Here is a 22942-nt window from a genome sequence, read left to right on the forward strand (position 1 = left end):
AACACTTAATGTAGAAGGAAGAGAGGAAAGGAAACAAGGGAGGAGAGGGAGTGAGGAGAGGAAACAAGGGAGGATAGGGAGTGAGGAGATGGGGTGTGTCTCTGTGTGTGGTGTGTGTGTCTCTCTCTATCTGTGTGTGTGTCTCTCTCTATCTCTGTGTGTGTGTGTCTCTCTCTATCTGTGTGTGTGTCTCTCTATCTCTGTGTCTCTCTCTATCTCTGTGTGTGTGTCTCTCTATCTGTGTGTGTGTCTCTCTATCTCTGTGTCTCTCTCTATCTCTGTGTGTGTGTCTCTCTATCTGTGTGTGTGTGTGTGTGTGTGTTACCGATGCGGCTGTCCATCACGTAGGTCTCGATGATGGAGCTCTTCTTACAGATGTCCTCAGCCATTGATGAGCAGCTCACCTCCAGATGTTTCACCTGAAAGGGGCGGAGCAAGTACTCAGGGGATGTTACTGCAGTACTAGTACCACCATGCAGTACTAGATGTTACAAGTAAACACTACTCTGACACTACCCCTCCCCTAACTCCTCCCCTGACACAAGTCCTCCCCTAACTCCTCCCCTCCCCTGACACTACCCCTCCCCTAACACAAGTCCTCCCCTAACTCCTCCCCTCCCCTAACTCCTCCCCTTAGTCCTCCCTAATTTCCTCACCTTCTCCTCCAGCATCCACTTCTCCTGCTGGCCCTCGGCGAGCCGATGGAACAACTCCCCGACCTCGTCGTCGGACAGTTCCGCCGGCCGCTGAGACTGAGGGCTGCCTCCTCCGGACTGAGAGAGACTTCATTAGCGTCGCTCTCGGGACCAGAGACCAATCAAGTTTATTCAAACGAGAACACGTCTCCACACAGGAAGCTGACACGTGTTTACTTTCACCAGACGGTGTCAAAAACTACGACTCATGATTGACTCATGTGAGAAACTTAGAGGAGAGGAGGAGAGGAGGAAAGGAGAGGAGGGGAGGAGAGGAAACATGAGAATAGTTTATATGAAATATGTTTATGTCAAAAATGTGTCAAACCTGTGGAAACTTGAAACTTGTATATTTAGATTATATTATTTTCAAATTTTTGCAAAATAATAAATTTAATAAATTAAGTCTGATGCTAACGTTAGCTTAGCTTCAACAATGATGCATCTGGTGTCGAAGAGGCCGTGATGCAGGCTCCACCCACCTTGTTCTGATTGGTCGGCTGCGTCTCCTTCATCATGTCTCTGTAGGAGAAGGAGGAGACGGAGGACGAGTCTCCGGTCTGCTGGGTCCGACTAGGACTGTTGATCTCTGACAGACCCAGCTCCTCCAGACCTGCAACACACCGCCCCTTTAATGCAACACACCGCTCCTTTAATGCAACACACCGCCCCTTTAATGCAACACACCGCCCCTTTAATGCAACACACCGCCCCTTTAATGCAACACACCGCCCCTTTAATGCAACACACCGCTCCTTTAATGCAACAGACCGCCCCTTTAATGCAACACACCGCCCCTTTAATGCAACACACCGCCCCTTTAATGCAACAGACCTCCCCTTTAATGCAACAGACCGCCCCTTTAATGCAACACACCGCCCCTTTAATGCAACACACCGCCCCTTTAATGCAACAGACCTCCCCTTTAATGCAACACACCGCCCCTTTAATGCAACAGACCTCCCCTTTAATGCAACAGACCGCCCCTTTAATGCAACACACCGCCCCTTTAATGCAACAGACCGGCCCTTTAATGCAACAGACCGTCCCTTTAATGCAACAGACCGGCCCTTTAATGCAACAGACCGGCCCTTTAATGCAACACACCGCCCCTTTAATGCAACAGACCGTCCCTTTAATGCAACACACCGCCCCTTTAATGCAACAGACCGGCCCTTTAATGCAACAGACCGGGCCTTTAATGCAACACACCGCCCCTTTAATGCAACAGACCGGCCCTTTAACGCAACAGACCGCCCCTTTAACGCAACAGACCGTCCCTTTAACGCAACAGACCGTCCCTTTAATGCAACAGACCGGCCCTTTAACGCAACACACCGCCCCTTTAATGCAACAGACCGTCCCTTTAATGCATCACACCGTCCCTTTAATGCAACAGACCGTCCCTTTAATGCAACACACCGCCCCTTTAATGCAACAGACCGCCCCTTTAATGCAACACACCGCCCCTTTAATGCAACAGACCGCCCCTTTAATGCATCACACCACCCCTTTAATGCAACAGACCGCCCCTTTAACGCAACAGACCGCCCCTTTAATGCAACAGACCGTCCCTTTAATGCAACACACCGTCCCTTTAATGCAACACACCACCCCTTTAATGCAACACACCGCCCCTTTAATGCAACACACCGTCCCTTTAATGCAACAGACCGTCCCTTTAATGCATCACACCGTCCCTTTAATGCAACAGACCGTCCCTTTAATGCAACAGACCATCCCTTTAATGCCACACACCGCCCCTTTAATGCAACAGACCGCCCCTTTAATGCAACACACCACCCCTTTAATGCAACACACCGCCCCTTTAATGCAACAGACCGTCCCTTTAATGCATCACACCGTCCCTTTAATGCAACAGACCGTCCCTTTAATGCAACACACCGTCCCTTTAATGCAACAGACCGCCCCTTTAACGCAACACACCATCCCTTTAATGCAACACACCGCCCCTTTAATGCAACACACCGCCCCTTTAATGCAACAGACCATCCCTTTAATGCAACACACCGCCCCTTTAATGCAACATACCGCCCCTTTAATGCAACATACCGCCCCTTTAATGCAACAGACCGCCCCTTTAATGCAACACACCACCCCTTTAATGCAACACACCGCCCCTTTAATGCAACAGACCGTCCCTTTAATGCAACAGACCGTCCCTTTAATGCAACACACCGCCCCTTTAATGCAACACACCATCCCTTTAATGCAACACACCGGCCCTTTAATGCAACACACCGGCCCTTTAATGCAACAGACCGTCCCTTTAATGCAACAGACCGCCCCTTTAATGCAACAGACCGGCCCTTTAACGCAACAGACCGTCCCTTTAATGCAACAGACCGCCCCTTTAATGCAACAGACCGGCCCTTTAATGCAACAGACCGTCCCTTTAATGCAACAGACCGTCCCTTTAATGCAACAGACCGTCCCTTTAATGCAACAGACCGTCCCTTTAATGCAACAGACCGGGCCTTTAATGCAACACACCGCCCCTTTAATGCAACAGACCGGCCCTTTAATGCAACACACCGGCCCTTTAATGCAACAGACCGTCCCTTTAATGCAACAGACCGTCCCTTTAATGCAACAGACCGTCCCTTTAATGCAACAGACCGCCCCTTTAATGCAACACACCGCCCCTTTAATGCAACACACCGTCCCTTTAATGCAACAGACCGTCCCTTTAATGCAACAGACCGTCCCTTTAATGCAACAGACCGTCCCTTTAATGCAACAGACCATCCCTTTAATGCAACACACCGCCCCTTTAATGCAACAGACCGTCCCTTTAATGCAACACACCGCCCCTTTAATGCAACAGACCGTCCCTTTAATGCAACACACCGCCCCTTTAATGCAACACACCGCCCCTTTAATGCAACACACCGTCCCTTTAATGCAACAGACCGTCCCTTTAATGCAACACACCGCCCCTTTAATGCAACACCGCCCCTTTAATGCAACACACCGCCTTTAATGCAACACACCACCCTTTAATGCAACACACCGTCCTTTAATGCAACAACCGCCTTTAATGCAACACACCGCCTTTAATGCAGGCTACTACTGTGACATCAGGTGCTTACCTGTCTAGTGGTGCTGTTGTGTCTCAGGATCTCCTGGAGTCTCTCCTGCAGTTTGTCGGCTCTCTTCTTCTCAAGCTGCAGCTGCCGCTTCAAGTCCTTCAGCTACACACGCACACACACACACACACACACACACACTTGTAATTGTCGAGTCCGATGCCCGGTAGCTCTCCAGTTCCTCGTGGTCCATGCCGTGTCTCACCGCTGCACTTCCCTTCTTCTCGAGGATCCTCTGGCCATCCACCGTGTCTTTGATCTCCTGCAGACGCACAGAACCACATCCATGAAAAACACCAAAATAAGGTTCTTCAGAACCAAAACCAGCCACTTTACATGTTTGAACTTTTCTTACAAATTAATCTTAAAATGAAACAATAAAAGACCCGACGTACGAAGATAAAAATCAAACAATTTTGCTAATTTTAAAATGGAGTCGCCCCCTGGTGGTCAGGAGAGAGAATGCAGCTTTAACACATGAAGCGTACTTTAGGTGGAGTACCTGTCTGAGTTTCTCCATCGTGTCGTTGAGTCCCTCCTTCTGCTTCTCCACCTCCAGCAGCTGCTGCTTCACGGCCTCCGTCTCCGCCTGCTTCTCCTGCAGAGACACACAAGGACGTTGTTTAAAAGCTTCAGAACCTTTTGTTTGGACGGTCCTTGAACTCACCACGTGTGACGAACGCTTCCGTCAGAGAAATTAACCAAAACGAAGCTCAACGTTGTGATGTTCACTTGAAACATGATATTTAGATTCTATTGTTCCCACTTTGTTAACTTGTTTCCTGTGATTTAAGTCTTAATAACTTATTCTGCAGTAAAGACGTGTTCCACTTCAACAAAACCATCACAGGAAGCCCCGCCCCCTCCTCCAGGTGAAGTGTGTGTGTGTACCTACAGATGAAGTGTGTGTGTGTACCTCCAGGTGAAGTGTTTGTGTGTGTGTGTACCTCTGGGTGAAATGTGTGTGTACCTCCAAGTGAATTGTGTGTGTACCTTCAGGTGAAGTGTGTGTGTGTACCTCCAAGTGAATTGTGTGTGTACCTTCAGGTGAAGTGTATGTGTGTACCTCCAAGTGAATTGTGTGTGTACCTCCAGGTGAAGTGTGTGCATGTCGTACGTCCAGGTGCAGTGTGTGTGTGTACCTCCAGGTGTAGTGTGTGTGTGTGTGTGTGTGTGTACCTCCAGGTGAAGTGTGTGTATGTGTGTGTGTACCTCCAGGTGTAGTGTGTGTTCTCTCTGAAGCCTCTCGTTCTCCTCCTGATGTTCCAGAGAGTTTTTCTCTATTTTTTCCTAAAAACAACAAATCAATAATCAATACTTTAATGTTCCCAGAAGAACGAGACAGCTTCCTGGTGCCCACCAATACAACTACATACATGTATAAATATATAACTACATACATGTATAAATATATAACTACATACATGTATAAATTAGGGCTGGGCAACGAGTAACATTTTTAATCGCGATTAATCGCATGATTTCCCTGATTAATCGCATTTGTTTACGCAAAATCTAATAATTAATTCAAAAGTAGTGTATAGCGCACTTCTATTTAAATGTTCTGCCATATGAATGAAAGTGCCATAACATTTGTTGTCCCTGTTAGAGTGAGACACCAGAAAACACTTTCAGTGCAGTTTGTCAATTCCTAGAACTTGACACTTATTTTAAATGTACTGCCATATGAACTAAAGTGCCATAAAATCTGTCAGGACATTGTCCAACGCAGTTATGCAGAGACACTGTGACAGAGCGCTGGAGACTGAAGCAGGGACATGATCAAAGGCAGTCGTCTCGCAGCAGCGATCATCTCTGGTGCTCTATCTGCTCAGTGTGGTGACTTTATCTGACACATTCCACTGCTGTGCAACTTCAGTAAAGTGTCCCGCGCACGTTTCAGCATCATGTGTCTCCTCTGTTTTCATCAGTCAGGGCATGTGAATGCAGCGCCCACTTCTCATCAATATAATGCACAGTAACTCCGAGGTCATTGTGGTTACCGAGGGATGTCCAGTAGGGTGACCAGATTTGAGTTTGTGAAAAAGAGGACACTTCGTCTGGGGGGGGGGGGGGGGCTGAGATTAAACATCTCTCTTGTTCTGCCTGTTTTGTGATATACATGCCTAAAAGGTGCCTAATATTTCTAGACTGAAATAATATCGGCATTATAATTATTATAACTATGAGGATTTTTAAGTTGCCTATTTTGTGGCGCCCCCTCAGGACTTGGTGCCCTACGCACAGCGCGTAGTGCGCTATGGGAGCGGCGGCGCTTGGAGGAGTTTATAGCACAAATAACAATGCAACTAGTGGAGGCGGCAAGGTGCTCCGTGTTGCCAGATTGGAAATGGTGAAGTATCGTACCAAAGGCTCAACATGGTTGTATTTGGAGGATAATTATCATGTATCTGGCAACCCTGAGATCGGTCGACCAATGACTGTTCTTTATTCCGTCAGAGCTCACGCAAGAAGGTGGAACGTAAGGGAGATACCATTTCCAAAACTTGTAAGGGGTTTAATCCTAGTTTATGAAAACCCAGAGAAACACAAATATCCGACGAAGCAAAATCCCGACGTTTTTGGAATCCCTGCCGGACGCATTTGTTAGGTCTCAAAAGCAGGACATGTCCGGGGAAAGAGGACGTCTGGTCCCCCGATGTCCAGTCGTCCCCATGAGAGCAGCAGCACGTTGTGAAGCTGTCGCTTTGCAGTCCTCTCCTCTTCATACAGCTCGTGTATTCTCCGTGTGACGTGTGTTTTGAGGGCGTCTCATACCTGCCGTCATTTGTTGAGATTCTCCATGTTTGTTAAACCGCGAATGACTTTCTTTTCTGGTTCCGCATCAATCAGTAGCAGACTTTTACAAAATAAAAGCCTGTGAGCAACACACTTTTACAATAATAAAATAAATAATAAAACCTGCGTTAACGCGCGATAAAATAATTGTCGGCGTTAATTAATTGATGCGTTAACGCAAGATTAACACTTTAACGTGCCCAGCCCTAAATTGAATATATAACTACATACATGTATAAATATACAACTACATACATGTATGAATATATAACCACATACATGTATGAATATACAACTACATACATGTATAAATATATAACTACATACATGTGTAAACACACACTGACCTCGGCCTCCTTCAGCCTCCTCTCAAACCAGCCTTTGGTTCCCTCCATCGACTGAACTTGAAGCTGAAGCTCCTCCACACGCAGCTGGAGGCCCTCCAGAGCCCTGGAGCGGGCCTACACACACACACACACAAACACACACACACACACAGGCACACACACACAAAGACACACACAAACAAACACACACACACGCACACACAAACAAACACACAAAGACACAGGTTATTAATTGTATATATATGTGTCTGTGTGTGTGTGTGTCTGTGTGTGTGTGTGTGTGTGTGTGTGTGTGTGTGTGCTCCTCCTCACCTTCTCCTCTCTGAGCTGCTGTCTGATCTCCTCCTCAGAGCGGTTCTTTTCCTCATGGAGGCCTCGCAGCTCCTTCTCGTAGCGAGCCCTCACCCCTAGGACCTGAGGAAACAAGGAAAGGAGACCAGAAAAGGACACAGGGACAGGGACATAAGGAGAGGAAACAAGGAAGAGAAAGGGAGACAAGTTAAGGAGTTAATTAAAAGAAGATAAACAACATCAGGAATAGTTTAAAGAAGATAAACAAACATCAGGAATAATGTAAAGAAGATAAACAAACATCAGGAATAATGTAAAGAAGATAAACAAATATCAGGAATAATGTAAAGAAGATAAACAAACATCAGGAATAGTTTAAATAAGATAAACAAACATCAGGGATAATTTAAAGAAGATAAACAAACATCAGGGATAATTTAAAGAAGATAAACAAACATCAGGAATAGTTTAAAGAAGATAAACAAACATCAGGAAAAATGTAAAGAAGATAAACAAACATCAGGAATAGTGTAAAGAAGATAAACAAACATCAGGGATAATTTAAAGAAGATAAACAAACATCAGGAATAATGTAAAGAAGATAAACAAACATCAGGAATAATTTAAAGAAGATAAACAAACATCAGGAATAGTTTAAAGAAGATAAACAAACATCAGGAATAGTTTAAAGAAGATAAACAAACATCAGGAAAAATGTAAAGAAGATAAACAAACATCAGGAATAGTGTAAAGAAGATAAACAAACATCAGGGATAATTTAAAGAAGATAAACAAACATCAGGAATAATGTAAAGAAGATAAACAAACATCAGGAATAATTTAAAGAAGATAAACAAACATCAGGAATAATTTAAAGAAGATAAACAAACATCAGGAATAGTGTAAAGAAGATAAACAAACATCAGGAATAATTTAAACAAGATAAACAAACATCAGGAATAGTTTAAAGAAGATAAACAAACATCAGGAATAATGTAAATAAGATAAACAAACATCAGGAATAAAGAAGATAAACAAACATCAGGAATAATTTAAAGAAGATAAACAATCCACCAGAACAACACATAAAGTCTCGCCTCCTTCTCGTGCTGCAGCTTGAGGTCAGACAGCGCCTCCTTGTGGTCGCTCTTCTCCTGGTTCAGCTGCATGGCCATGTCATCCAGCATGGCCTTCCTCTTCTCTGCTGTCTGCACGCACACACACACACACACACACACACACACACACACACACACACACACACACACACACACACACACACACACACACACACACACACACACACACACACACACACACACACACACACAGACTTTGTTTAAAAGCTTAACATCTGTGTGTGTGTCTGTGTGTGTGTGTGTGTGTGTGTACCTTCTTGGCCTCCTCCAGCTCCCTCAGCAGCTTCTCCTTCTCCTTCTCCTCCTCTGTGAGCTGCTCCAGCAGCTTCCTGTTGGCAAAGCTCCACTCCTGAAGGAGGAGGAGGGACTTCCCGTCAGCGGCTCCTCGTGTCCTCGTGTCCTTGTGTCCTCAGCGAAGAGGACACAAGGACACGAGGACACATTTAGTCAAACGAGACTTCCTCCAGTCTCTGGTGCTGCGGTTGTAATACTCCAAATAATATAAGTCAAACAATTATAATAGAATCAATATTATAATCGTATCAATAGTAGTATTGTATAAGAAAAATATTATTACAATAGTAGAATGTGTCATCAGTAGAAAACAGAAATACCTGTATGTGTCACCTGTGTGTGTGTGTGTGTGTCACCTGTTTGTGTGTGTCACCTGTGTGTGTGTGTGTATGTGTGTTTGTCTGGTACCTGTGGGTGTGTTACCTGTGTGTGCATGTGTGTGTGTGTTACCTGTGTGTGTGTAGGTGTGTGTGTCTGGTACCTGTGGGTGTGTTACCTGTGTGTGCATGTGTGTGTGTGTTACCTGTGTGTGTGTAGGTGTGTGTGTCTGGTACCTGTGTGTGTGTGTTACCTGTGTGTGTGTGCGTGTTACCTGTGTGTGTGTGTTACCTGTGTGTGTGTGTGTCTGGTACCTGGTGTGTGTGTTACCTGTGTGTGTGTGTCTGGTACCTGTGTGTGTGTGTTACCTGTGTGTGTGTGTTACCTGTGTGTGTGTGTCTGGTACCTGTATGTGTGTGTTACCTGTGTGTGTGTGTGTGTGTCTGGTACCTGTATGTGTGTGTGTTACCTGTGTGTGTGTGTCTGGTACCTGTGTGTGTGTGTGTGTCTGGTACCTGTGTGTGTGTGTTACCTGTGTGTGTGTGTTACCTGTGTGTGTGTGTGTTACCTGTGTGTGTGTGTTACCTGTGTGTGTGTGTGTTACCTGTGTGTGTGTGTGTGTTACCTGTGTGTGTGTGTCTGGTACCTGTATGTGTGTTACCTGTGTGTGTGTGTGTCTGGTACCTGTGTGTGTGTGTGTTACCTGTGTGTGTGTGTGTGTCTGGTACCTGTATGTGTGTGTTACCTGTGTGTGTGTGTGTCTGGTACCTGTATGTGTGTGTGTTACCTGTGTGTGTCTGTGTTACCTGTGTGTGTGTGTGTGTGTGTGTGTGTGTGTGTGTGTTACCTGTGTGTGTGTGTTACCTGTGTGTGTGTGTTACCTGTGTGTGTGTGTGTGTTACCTGTGTGTGTGTCTGGTACCTGTACCTGTGTGTGTTACCTGTGTGTGTGTGTGTGTGTGTGTGTGTTACCTGTGTGTGTGTCTGGTACCTGTACCTGTGTGTGTTACCTGTGTGTGTTACCTGTGTGTGTGTGTGTTACCTGTGTGTGTGTTACCTGTGTGTGTGTGTGTTACCTGTGTGTGTGTGTGTGTGTTACCTGTGTGTGTGTCTGGTACCTGTTGTTACCTGTGTGTGTGTCTGGTACCTGTATGTATGTGTGTTACCTGTGTGTGTGTGTTACCTGTGTGTGTGTTACCTGTGTGTGTGTGTGTGTGTGTTACCTGTGTGTGTGTGTGTGTACCTGTGTGTGTGTGTGTGTACCTGTGTGTGTGTGTGTGTGTTACCTGTGTGTGTGTGTCTGGTACCTGTGTGTGTGTGTGTGTGTTACCTGTGTGTGTGTGTCTGGTACCTGTATGTGTGTGTGTTACCTGTATGTGTGTGTGTGTGTACCTGTATGTGTGTGTGTGTGTGTGTACCTGTGTGTGTGTGTGTCTGGTACCTGTATGTGTGTGTGTTACCTGTGTGTGTGTGTTACCTGTGTGTGTGTGTGTGTTACCTGTGTGTGTGTTACCTGTGTGTGTGTGTGTGTTACCTGTGTGTGTGTGTGTGTGTTACCTGTGTGTGTGTGTTACCTGTGTGTGTGTGTGTCTGGTACCTGTGTGTGTGTGTGTTACCTGTGTGTGTGTGTTACCTGTGTGTGTGTGTGTGTGTGTGTTACCTGTGTGTGTGTGTGTTACCTGTGTGTGTTACCTGTGTGTGTGTTACCTGTGTGTGTGTGTGTGTACCTGTGTTACCTGTGTGTGTACCTGTGTGTGTCTGGTACCTGTGTGTGTGTGTGTTACCTGTGTGTGTACCTGTGTGTGTGTTACCTGTGTGTGTGTGTGTGTTACCTGTGTGTGTGTCTGGTACCTGTACCTGTGTGTGTTACCTGTGTGTGTTACCTGTGTGTGTTACCTGTGTGTGTGTGTGTGTGTCTGGTACCTGTGTGTGTGTGTGTGTTACCTGTGTGTGTGTGTCTGGTACCTGTGTGTGTGTGTGTCTGGTACCTGTTGTTACCTGTGTGTGTGTCTGGTACCTGTATGTATGTGTGTTACCTGTGTGTGTGTGTGTGTGTGTGTGTGTTACCTGTGTGTGTGTGTGTGTGTGTGTGTACCTGTGTGTGTGTTACCTGTATGTGTGTGTTACCTGTGTGTGTGTGTGTCTGGTACCTGTATGTGTGTGTGTTACCTGTATGTGTGTGTTACCTGTGTGTGTGTGTGTCTGGTACCTGTGTGTGTGTGTTACCTGTATGTGTGTGTGTGTGTGTGTCTGGTACCTGTGTGTGTGTGTGTTACCTGTGTGTGTTACCTGTGTGTGTTACCTGTGTGTGTTACCTGTGTGTGTGTGTGTCTGGTACCTGTGTGTGTGTGTGTTACCTGTGTGTGTTACCTGTGTGTGTTACCTGTGTGTGTGTGTCTGGTACCTGTGTGTGTGTGTTACCTGTGTGTGTGTGTGTGTGTCTGGTACCTGTGTGTGTGTGTGTCTGGTACCTGTGTGTGTATGTCTGGTACCTGTACCTGTGTGTGTTACCTGTGTGTGTGTGTCTGGTACCTGTGTGTGTGTGTGTGTCTGGTACCTGTACCTGTGTGTGTTACCTGTGTGTGTGTGTGTGTTACCTGTGTGTGTGTGTGTGTGTGTGTGTGTGTGTGTGTGTGTGTGTGTGTGTGTGTGTACCTGTGTGTGTGTGTGTGTGTGTGTACCTGTGTGTGTGTGTTACCTGTGTGTGTGTGTGTGTGTGTGTGTGTGTGTGTGTGTGTGTGTGTGTGTGTGTGTGTGTGTGTGTGGTACCTGCAGCTGGGTCTCCAGCTCCTCCTTCTCCACCAGGTGTTTCTCCTGCTCCGCTCGTCTCTGCAGCAGCTCGAGCGTCAGCGCCTCCTGCTGCTCGCGGAGGAGGTTCCCCTCCTGGGTCTTCACCGTCTGGATCTGAGAGAACACACGGAACCAGGAACCCAGACGATCAGAGGGGAACACGGGGAACACGAGGAACCCAGACGATCAGAGGGGAACACGAGGAACCCAGACGATCAGAGGGGAACGAGGGGAACACGAGGAACCCAGACGATCAGAGGGGAACACGAGGAACACGAGGAACCCAGACGATCAGAGGGGAACACGAGGAACCCAGACGATCAGAGGGGAACACGAGGAACACAAGGAACACGAGGAACCCAGACGATCAGAGGGGAACACGAGGAACACGAGGAACCCAGACGATCAGAGGGGAACACGAGGAACCCAGACGATCAGAGGGGAACGAGGGGAACACGAGGAACACGAGGAACCCAGACGATCAGAGGGGAACGAGGGGAACACGAGGAACCCAGACGATCGGAGGGGAACACGAGGAACCCAGACGATCAGAGGGGAACACGAGGAACACGAGGAACCCAGACGATCAGAGGGGAACACGAGGAACACAGACAATCAGAGGGGAACATTTGGCAGAAGAACGTTCATATCAAGCAGGGGAGATGAGATGGAGGACTCGGAGAACACACACAGGTTCTAGTTGGGGTTCCTGTTTCAGAAGCTGTTCCAACAAAGATAACATTTATATTTTATCTGATTCTTATGAAATATGTAGAATCAAACACATTTTGTTAGGGTTCTAGAAAAGGGTTCTAGGTCGGGTCAGAGATATAAACTACCTGTTAAGACCCATGTTGGTTTCAGACCACTAATCTAAGGTTCTAGACGAAGGTTCTAGGTCGGGTCTTTTATGTAATTACCTGTTCAAGAGCGCACAGATTAGTTCCCAGAGCACGGTTCTCCTGTAACATGGGAGTATAGGTCCAAACGGGGTAAATCCAGGAGGTGAGAACACTTATATTCTCAGGTTTTTATCTAGAACCCACCAAGGGGTTCTACAAAGAACCCAACACCTTCAGCCTTTCAGGAAGAACTATATTGGAATGGAGTAGTCCAGTCCCCAGAGCAATGTTCTAAAATACTATCTATGTAAACTATTCCTGTTCTGGAGATGTTGGACCCCATAACTATGACCTGATCTAGAGCAGCTGGGTTAGTCCATAGAACCCTGTTGGGGGGTACATCTCTGAATGAGGTTCTCTAGGTGTATTACCTGTTCTAGAGCAACTGGGTTAGTCCATAGAACCCTGTTGGGGGGTACATCTCTGAATGAGGTTCTCTAGGTGTATTACCTGTTCTAGAGCAACTGGGTTAGTCCATAGAACCCTGTTGGGGGGTACATCTCTGGATGAGGTTCTCTAGGTGTATTACCTGTTCTAGAGCAGCTAGGTTAGTCCTCAGAGCATCGTTCTCCTGCAGGATGTTGTCCACCTGTTCCTGACTGACTGCACTCTGATTGGCTACCTGCAGTACCGACGCACCACAGGCAGGGGGCAGCAGAGAGAACCGGACCCAAGGTCACCAGGAATAGAGTACCGACATAAACACACACAAAAAGCAAGAACATCAAAGAACTAAAAGAAAAAGACAGGCCGAAGAGAGGCGCGACCAAAGGGAAGAGAACAGAAATAAAGGAGAAGAGAGAAAAAGAGAGCAGAGGAGGACAAGAACCACAGCAGCATCGACTAATAGAAGATTTAGAAAAGATCAATTTAATGACAAAAACTAACTAACTTTAAATGATGAAACATACAGTGTGTAGACCAGGGGTCCCCAACCCCCGGGCCGCGGCCCGGTACCGGTCCACGGCTTGGTTGGAACCGGGCCGCGGAAAAAAAGTGAATAAAAAAAGTTGTAATTTTTTTTTTGATCTGTCGGAAAAATATATTAGTTTGAAAAAGGAGCGGATCCACGCGTGTGTCTGAGCCGCGTTCAGGAGTCTTAAAGTTCGGGTTTATCGCTGCAGGCGAGTCTCACGCGCCGAACCCTCTGCTGGCGGCACAGTGACAAAGAATCTTAAAACATATTCAACCTGCTCAATGAATTCTGTCACTTCAGGGAAATGACAACTGTTTTCAAGTTGGCCGATAAAGTCGCTGCTGTGTGGGCGAGTGAACAGCGGAACATTCTACATGTTTCAGACGTTGACCGGGTGGAAGAGGCTTTTCAAAGAGTTTGAGCGGTACTCCAACCACAAAAGACCCGACTGCAAAAGAATAGACCTGCAACCCATTTGTAAACAAACCCACCCGGTGAATCGAGCCCGTCCGAGCTAGAAAAAAATGTGTTGGAGATGCAAATGACGGTGGCCTAAAGGGACATTTCACACAACAACTCTGCCTGTTCTAATGACAGCGACCAGAACTCGGTTAGGAGCAGCGGACCAATCACACGTCTGTGTCGCCGTCTCCATCAGCGGCTCGTTGCAGGTCAACAAGCGCACGGCTCACACTCATTCGGCGTCATGATGAGTTGTAGTTTTGGCACTTTATGCCCTTCGTATAATTGTATGACGTCATATTTATTACGTCATTTATATTGCCGGTCCGTGAAAATAATTTCTGACACGGAACCGGTCCGTGGCTCAAAAAAGGTTGGGGACCGCTGGTCTAATACACACAACTTTACATTCCCGGAAATATATACCGATTCATAACACGTTTAATCAATTAATATTGTTCCATAATAATCGGGGACTATACAACTATAATAGTCCTATGTGACAATAAATAATATGATCCCTGATTCTACTCATTTAGAGAAACTATGTGTAAATAAATTAAAATAAAATGTGGTAAGTCTAAAAACGGATTCTGGACAAGGGTTCTAGACAAGAGATCTAGACAAGGGATCTAGACAAGGGCTCTAGTCAAGGGCTCTAGACAAGGGCTCTAGACAAGGGCTCTAGACAAGGGCTCTAGTCAAGGGCTCTAGACAAGGGATCTAGACAAGGGCTCTAGACAAGGGCTCTAGACAAGAGATCTAGACAAGAGATCTAGACAAGGGCTCTAGTCAAGAGATCTAGACAAGGGCTCTAGACAAGGGCTCTAGACAAGAGATCTAGACAAGGGTTCTAGACAAGGGATCTAGACAAGGGCTCTAGACAAGAGATCTAGACAAGGGCTCTAGACAAGAGATCTAGACAAGGGCTCTAGACAAGAGATCTAGACAAGGGCTCTAGACAAGAGATCTAGACAAGGGATCTAGACAAGGGCTCTAGTCAAGAGATCTAGACAAGGGCTCTAGTCAAGAGATCTAGACAAGGGCTCTAGACAAGGGCTCTAGACAAGAGATCTAGACAAGGGTTCTAGACAAGGGATCTAGACAAGGGCTCTAGACAAGAGATCTAGACAAGGGATCTAGACAAGAGATCTAGACAAGGGTTCTAGACAAGGGATCTAGACAAGAGATCTAGACAAGGGCTCTAGACAAGGGCTCTAGACAAGGGATCTAGACAAGGGCTCTAGACAAGGGATCTAGACAAGGGCTCTAGTCAAGAGATCTAGACAAGGGTTCTAGACAAGGGCTCTAGACAAGGGCTCTAGACAAGAGATCTAGACAAGAGATCTAGACAAGGGCTCTAGACAAGGGCTCTAGACAAGGGATCTAGACAAGGGCTCTAGACAAGGGCTCTAGTCAAGGGCTCTAGACAAGGGCTCTAGACAAGGGCTCTAGACAAGGGCTCTAGTCAAGGGCTCTAGACAAGGGATCTAGACAAGGGCTCTAGACAAGGGCTCTAGTCAAGGGATCTAGACAAGGGCTCTAGACAAGAGATCTAGACAAGAGATCTAGACAAGGGCTCTAGTCAAGAGATCTAGACAAGGGCTCTAGACAAGGGCTCTAGACAAGAGATCTAGACAAGGGTTCTAGACAAGGGATCTAGACAAGGGATCTAGACAAGAGATCTAGACAAGGGCTCTAGACAAGAGATCTAGACAAGGGCTCTAGACAAGAGATCTAGACAAGGGATCTAGACAAGGGCTCTAGTCAAGAGATCTAGACAAGGGCTCTAGTCAAGAGATCTAGACAAGGGCTCTAGACAAGGGCTCTAGACAAGGGCTCTAGACAAGAGATCTAGACAAGGGTTCTAGACAAGGGATCTAGACAAGGGCTCTAGACAAGAGATCTAGACAAGGGTTCTAGACAAGGGATCTAGACAAGGGCTCTAGACAAGGGCTCTAGACAAGAGATCTAGACAAGGGTTCTAGACAAGGGATCTAGACAAGAGATCTAGACAAGGGCTCTAGACAAGGGATCTAGACAAGGGCTCTAGACAAGGGATCTAGACAAGGGCTCTAGACAAGAGATCTAGACAAGGGCTCTAGTCAAGAGATCTAGACAAGTGTTCTAGACAAGGGCTCTAGACAAGAGATCTAGACAAGAGATCTAGACAAGGGCTCTAGACAAGAGATCTAGACAAGGGCTCTAGTCAAGGGCTCTAGACAAGGGCTCTAGACAAGGGCTCTAGTCAAGGGCTCTAGACAAGGGCTCTAGTCAAGGGATCTAGACAAGGGCTCTAGACAAGAGATCTAGACAAGAGATCTAGACAAGAGATCTAGACAAGGGCTCTAGTCAAGAGATCTAGACAAGGGCTCTAGACAAGGGCTCTAGACAAGAGATCTAGACAAGGGTTCTAGACAAGGGATCTAGACAAGGGCTCTAGACAAGGGTTCTAGACAAGGGATCTAGACAAGGGCTCTAGACAAGAGATCTAGACAAGGGATCTAGACAAGGGCTCTAGTCAAGAGATCTAGACAAGGGCTCTAGTCAAGAGATCTAGACAAGAGATCTAGACAAGCGTTCTGTGAGTGTGTGTTACCTGATCCTTCAAGGTAAGCACAGCCAGCTCGTGCTCTCTCTCTTTGCTCTGCATCTGCTCTCTCAGCTCGGCTGTCGCCTAAAAACACAAACGTGACGTCGGTAACACATTTCTGAGGTACTTGTGATTGAGTATTAGTAGTATTAGTCATATTAGTAGTATTAGTAGTATAGTATTTCATGCTACTTTATCACTTCTACTCCACTTCATGTTTCTGATATCTTTCAATACTTGTGGGACTATTTGATATCAGATTATTGAGACAAAGCACTGTACGATTAATACACTACAGTACACACTCGTGGAGTTAACAGCTAACGCTAACGGAACAAACGCTAACAGAACTAACGGCTAACGGAACTAACTGTAAATGCTAACGGAGCAAATGCTAACAGAACTAACTGCTAATGCTAACGGAGCTAACACTAACGGAACTAACGCTTACGGGACTAACGGCTAATGCTAACGGAGCAAAAGCTAAAGCTAAAGCTAACGGAGCTAACGCTGATGGAGGTTCCATTGAGTTACATTATGATGCTTTTAAGCGCAGGTGATTTGTGACGTTATCGTGATGCGTTCAAATGTAATCTTGAGTAAATCCATCTGTTTGAAGGGGATGTTTTCATAAATAAAATATATATTATATAATGCTCAAACTATAGTATTTTGTGTTGCTGATACTTTTGTACCCTTTGAAGGTATTTAACTCGCATTTCTACTTCATTAACAGATCGGAGTACTTCACTGAGGTCTCACCTGATTGGCTGCCATCATGTCGGACTGTAGTTTCTGAATGCGGATGTTCGTGGCCTTTAAATCCTCCTCTTTTCTTTGGTTGATCTCGTCAATCTTTGTCCTTCAGAGAAGCAAACAGTAAACAACAACATCTGATGTGGAAAAACAACAAATAACAAGAAGAGTAGGAAGTAGTACCAGGAAAGCATCATTATTGTTATTAGCAGTATAATGAGTAATAGTAGTATTAGCAGTATACTGAAGAGAGCAATAGGAATAGCAGTAGTAGTGGTAGTAGCAGGTGGTAGTGGTGGTGGTAGTGGTGGTAGCAGTGGTGGTGGTGGTAGTGGTGAGTGGCAGTGGAGTGGTGGTGGTAGTAGTGAGTAGTGGTGGAGTGGTAGCAGTGGTGGTGGTAGTGGTGGTAGCAGTGGTAGTGGTAGTGGTGGTGGTAGTGGTGAGTGTGGTAGTGGTGGTGGTGGTAGTGAGTGGTGGTAGCAGTGGTGGCAGTGGTGGTGGTGGAGTGGTGGTGGTGGTGGTAGTGGTAGTGGTAGTGGTGGTGAGTGGTGGCAGTGGTGGTAGTGGTGGTGGCAGTGGTAGTAGTGGTGGTGGTGGTAGTGGCAGTGGTGGTGGTGGTAGTAGCAGTGGTAGCAGTGGTGGTAGTAGTAGTGGTAGTAGTGGTGATGCAGTGGTGAGTGGTGGTGGTAGTAGTAGTGAGTAGCAGTAGTAGTAGTAGTAGCAGTAGTTGTAGTAGTAGTTGTAGTTGTAGTCGTAGTTCTGACCTGCTGTCGTTGTACAGAGCCTCTTTCTCTCCCTGCAGTCGCTGAAAACTACAAAATACAGAAACGTGTTGTGAACTTTCTCATGTTTTCATTTGACAGTCAAACTCTTCAGCATCTTCATCATCATCTAGAAATACTGTTCTCAATCTTATAAAAGGAGACTCACCTCTCCTGTTTCTTCTTTAGCTTGTCAGACAGCTGGAGGAGAGAAAGACAGGCAGAGAGACAGACAGAGAGACAGACAGACAGACAGAGAGAGAGACAGAGAGACAGAGAGAGAGACAGACAGACAGAGAGAGAGACAGAGAGACAGACAGACAGACAGAGAGACAGACAGACAGAGAGAGAGACAGAGAGACAGACAGAGAGACAGACAGACAGACAGACAGAGAGAGAGACAGAGAGACAGACAGACAGAGAGACAGACAGACAGGCAGAGAGAGAGACAGACAGACAGACAGAGAGACAGACAGACAGGCAGAGAGACAGAGAGACAGAGAGGCAGAGAGAGAGACAGACAGAGAGAGAGACAGAGAGACAGACAGAGAGAGAGAGACAGACAGACAGACAGAGAGACAGACAGACAGAGAGACAGAGAGAGAGACAGACAGACAGGCAGAGAGACAGACAGAGAGAGAGAGACAGACAGGCAGGCAGGCAGGCAAACAGAGAGACAGCCAGGAAATCATAATTAAAATGGTATACATTTCTTACATTCTTTATAAATATTTAGCAAAATTGAATTGCTGTTTAAAAAGTTGTGAATTCTTTGGATTTTTCTCATCAAATCATTTCAGTAGATCAATAGACTGATCAATAGGTGGATCAATAACGTGTACCTTTGTCACCTCCTCCTGCAGTTTGGTGGTCTCTGCTAGTCTGGAGGCCTGGAGAGGAAAAAAAGGAGACGCTTGAGTCTTTATGAGCATGAGATGATCATTACATGTAGTCATGACCAGCAGCCTCTTCTGTGAGTACATGTGTGTACATGTGTGTACATGTGTGTACATGTGTGTACATGTGTGTACAAGTACCTCCAGCCCGTGGAGCTGCTCCCTCAGCAGCCTCTTCTCCTCCTGCTCCGTGGTGCGTCTCATCTCCAGCTCTGGTCCAAAGCAGTGAGTTATTGGACACAGAGCAGCCGACCAGCCTATCGCTGCCTGCTTCGCTACTATCTCCTCTACGCTCTTCTCTGACCGGCCTAAAGGGGGCGCCGCATACAGGAGGGGGGGGGGGAGGGAGGGGGGGGGCAAGTCTGTTGGTTTGGTTGTCTTTCTGGCTGAAGCAGCAAAGTCAAGCATCAAGCGCGACGCGTTCGCTGACGGCGTGTTTATCTCGACGCTGCAGGTTGTCGTCATACACGTGTAAATACCCTCAATACACTTTCTCAACGTCTGGTCATGTGACGCGTGATGTCATCATTAAGCTCAACAGCCTTTGAAGGCCTGAGGAACCTTGAGAGAAGTCGGTCCTGTTTCCCCCCCATCGAACAAGAAGCTTCTGGCAGCTCGCTTCCTTTTTCTCAGTGTTCGTTGTTGTAATTCTCATTTACATGAAGAACATGTACCTCTTTAACCCTTGTGTTGCCTTAGGGTCAATTTGACCCGAATCAATATTACACCCTCCTGCCGCCTTAGGGTTAATTCAATGTTTAATGTCGGTGTTCTTTCGGTAGTCAACAAACAAACATAAAGTGCCTCACACTTAAACTTGGAAAACAATATTAATTCTAATAATTTTCTGGAGGTTTTAATTGCTGGCGTCAAATTGAACCCAAAGGGTAAAATATGTTAGTAAATATAAAGGTAACAGGAGGGTGAAACATTGAATCGGGTCAAAATGACCCTAAGGCGGCGGGAGGGTGTAATATTTAATTGGGTCAAAATGACCCTAAGGCAACAGGAGGGTTAAGTACCTCTACATGAACCTCCACATGAACCTCTACATGAACCTCCACATGAACCTCTACATGAACCTCCACATGAACCTCTACATGTACCACATGTACCTCTACATGTTAGAGTAATTTTCAGTTTAACCTTCAGATTAAATTAGTTTAACCTTTAGATTAAATCAATTTAACCTTCAGATTCAATGAGTTTAACCTTCAGATTAAATCAATTTAACCTTTAAATTAAATGAGTTTAAGATTCAGATTAAATGAGTTTAACCTTTAGATTAAATGAGTTTAACCTTCAGATTAAATGAGTATAACCTTCAGAATAAATCAATTTAACCGTTAAATTAAATGAGTTTAAACTTCAGATTAAATGAGTTTAACCTTTAGATTAAATGAGTTTAACCTTCAGATTAAATGAGTTTAACCGTTAGATTAAATCAGTTTAACCTTTAGATTAACTCAGATTAAATCAGTTTCAGTTGTATCTTCTCAACACGTTCACAACCCTACGGGTCATCCTTAAGTAAAAATACCAGAAACGGCATGACATCACTTCATCCGTGAAATAACAGACATATTTACATGTTTTGGGGAATTAAAGTGAGAATAAAGAGGAATTGTTCTCTATAACAATGCCTCTCATTTATAAATGTGGATCCATCGCTGTGTTTCAGAGGATCGGGTTCATTAACGAGGCTTATTCATATAGAACGAGACGATCCGTCACCAAATACCTTCATGGTACCTCATTTACATATCGGTAAATACCACGGGAGCTTCAGCCCTCAGTTAAAGGGACAGTTCACCTTTATATTTCTAAAAGTTTCAGTGGAACCAGAAGCAGCCCAGTCCCGTGGGACCTCCTGAAGAACAAGTCGTGGTTCTGGTCCAGTAGTGATCCAGTAGTGCTCCAATCCATTCACCTCTAAGCACTTTTAGTTGTATTCTCTCTTCTCGTCACAAGATGTGGGTAAACTCACCGTGCGTCTGTTTCTCCGTGAGCTGCAGCTGGGCCTCCGTCTGCAGACACAGAACACTTCAAATAACAAGCTCCTGATGCGTTCAAGGACCGGCAGAAAGGGGAAAACCCTGACGACAATGACGGGTTAACGGGGACGTTTCTCGAGGACGGAAATATTAGTTTTCTTTCGTTTTAATTAAGATGTTTTTATTAAGATAATCTGGAGGAGTTTGTCCTTCATCACAACCAGATTATTAATCTGACGCCTCACGTCGTCACAATGAAGCCGTGGACATGAATTCAGATTTAATAATCGTGTTAAACGGAACACGACGATTAGATGTTGAATATTTTTAATGTTAAAATATTTTAGCTCTTTTATTATTTGCTATTTATTTAACGACTACAATAAAAATATACGACTGGGAAATATTTGCTGAAAACAAGAATGTGTCTGTGCTGGAATTCATTTCTCATAATAATATTCTGGAATATTAGAGCCATGAATAAATGATCCACACTTTCAGTCACCTGTTCCAGCTTGGTTCCCTCTGCTCCTGGCTCCTCCCCTTTCTCCATGACCTCAGAGACTCCGTTGCCGCCGGCCGACCTGTCCGTCTCCGTGGCGACGCTCTTGATGATCTCGTCCTGGAGCGCTGAGGAGGAACCACACTTATTGATTTATTGATTTATTATTGAACACCTGAACCTCGTCTTTCTAGAAGGAAAACATATATTATAAATATGTATATATATATGTGTATATATATATATATAAAATACATTCTATATACAAAAAATACATTTATATTTATATAAATATGTATATATAAATATATATACACATTTATATATATATATGTAAATACATATATATATACAAAAAATATATATATATGTATATAAATAAGTATGAATTTAAATATATATGTATGTATATATATATATTTATATACATATATGTCCTGTATATATTTCTATAAATATATACATATATATATATATGTATGTATAAATATATATATATGTAGTTACATTTCACCACGTATTAAATTCGTCAGGTGAGCTCACCTTTCATCTTCTTCTGGAGGGCGGAGTTTTCAGCCTGGAGGCGGAGCAGCTCTCCGTCGTCGGGAGAGGGGGAGGGGCTTGAGGGGGCCTCCGCCCCTCCCTCCTTGAGACCCTGGTTCTCCTGCTCCAGCTGCTCGATCTGCGTGCACAGCTGGAAACAAGCGGGGAGTGTTACTCTCACTCCAGGAGAACCAGTGGCCTACGTTCTGCGCTGTCCCTGAAGGCACCGCGTTACCTTGGAGAGCTCCGTCATCAGCGTGCTGTTCTGCAGACGGAAGTCCTCCTCCTGGCTGTGCAGCTTCCCTTGAAGCATCTCGTTCTCACTCAGCAGCGCCTCCACCTCCTGGTGAGGAACAGCAATCAGGCTTCAGGCTTCAGGCTACAGGCTACAGGCTTCAGGCTTCAGACTACAGACTACAGACTACAGGCTACAGGCTTCAGGCTACAGGCTCAAGCTTCAGGCTACAGGCTTCAAGCTTCAGGCTTCAGACTACAGGCTTCAGACTAAAAGCTTCAGGCTACAGGCTTCAAGCTTCAGGCTTCAGGCTTCAAGCTACAGGCTCAAGCTTCAGGCTACAGGCTACAAGCTACAGGCTTCAAGCTACAGGCTTCAAGCTTCAGGCTTCAGACTACAGGCTTCAGACTAAAAGCTTCAGGCTACAGGCTTCAAGCTTCAGGCTAAAAGCTACAGGCTTCAGACTACAGGCTACAGGCTTCAGGCTAAAAGCTTCAGGCTTCAAGCTTCAGGTTTCAGGCTACAGGCTTCAGGCTTCAGGCTTCAGTCTACAGGCTTCAGGCTTCAGGCTACAGCTTCAGTCTACAGACTTCAGGCTAC

At 45.6% G+C, this 22942-nt stretch overlaps 1 protein-coding gene across 1 annotated transcript in view; it reads right to left on the minus strand.

Annotated features, from left to right (window-relative positions):
• The window catches only part of gripap1 (GRIP1 associated protein 1), a 29319-nt gene that overhangs the window by 4006 nt on the left and 2371 nt on the right, over positions 1-22942 (minus strand). The window contains exons 5-27 of the mRNA XM_056423760.1: positions 22343-22450; positions 22108-22258; positions 21568-21692; positions 21056-21095; positions 19210-19376; positions 19015-19062; positions 18342-18373; positions 18176-18223; positions 17418-17517; positions 16662-16739; positions 13214-13306; positions 11762-11896; positions 8635-8730; positions 8340-8450; positions 7264-7365; positions 6952-7065; positions 5018-5095; positions 4308-4403; positions 4011-4067; positions 3814-3910; positions 1178-1311; positions 657-773; positions 326-419 (exon numbers count right to left, since the gene is read on the minus strand). Of these exons, the coding sequence (XP_056279735.1) occupies positions 326-419; positions 657-773; positions 1178-1311; positions 3814-3910; positions 4011-4067; positions 4308-4403; positions 5018-5095; positions 6952-7065; positions 7264-7365; positions 8340-8450; positions 8635-8730; positions 11762-11896; positions 13214-13306; positions 16662-16739; positions 17418-17517; positions 18176-18223; positions 18342-18373; positions 19015-19062; positions 19210-19376; positions 21056-21095; positions 21568-21692; positions 22108-22258; positions 22343-22450 (2221 nt within the window). The remainder of the gene's footprint in view (positions 1-325; positions 420-656; positions 774-1177; positions 1312-3813; positions 3911-4010; positions 4068-4307; positions 4404-5017; positions 5096-6951; positions 7066-7263; positions 7366-8339; positions 8451-8634; positions 8731-11761; positions 11897-13213; positions 13307-16661; positions 16740-17417; positions 17518-18175; positions 18224-18341; positions 18374-19014; positions 19063-19209; positions 19377-21055; positions 21096-21567; positions 21693-22107; positions 22259-22342; positions 22451-22942) is intronic.

Source organism: Pseudoliparis swirei, chromosome 9, assembly GCF_029220125.1.
Source record: "Pseudoliparis swirei isolate HS2019 ecotype Mariana Trench chromosome 9, NWPU_hadal_v1, whole genome shotgun sequence".
In the NCBI taxonomy this organism is placed as follows: Eukaryota; Metazoa; Chordata; class Actinopteri; order Perciformes; family Liparidae; genus Pseudoliparis; species Pseudoliparis swirei.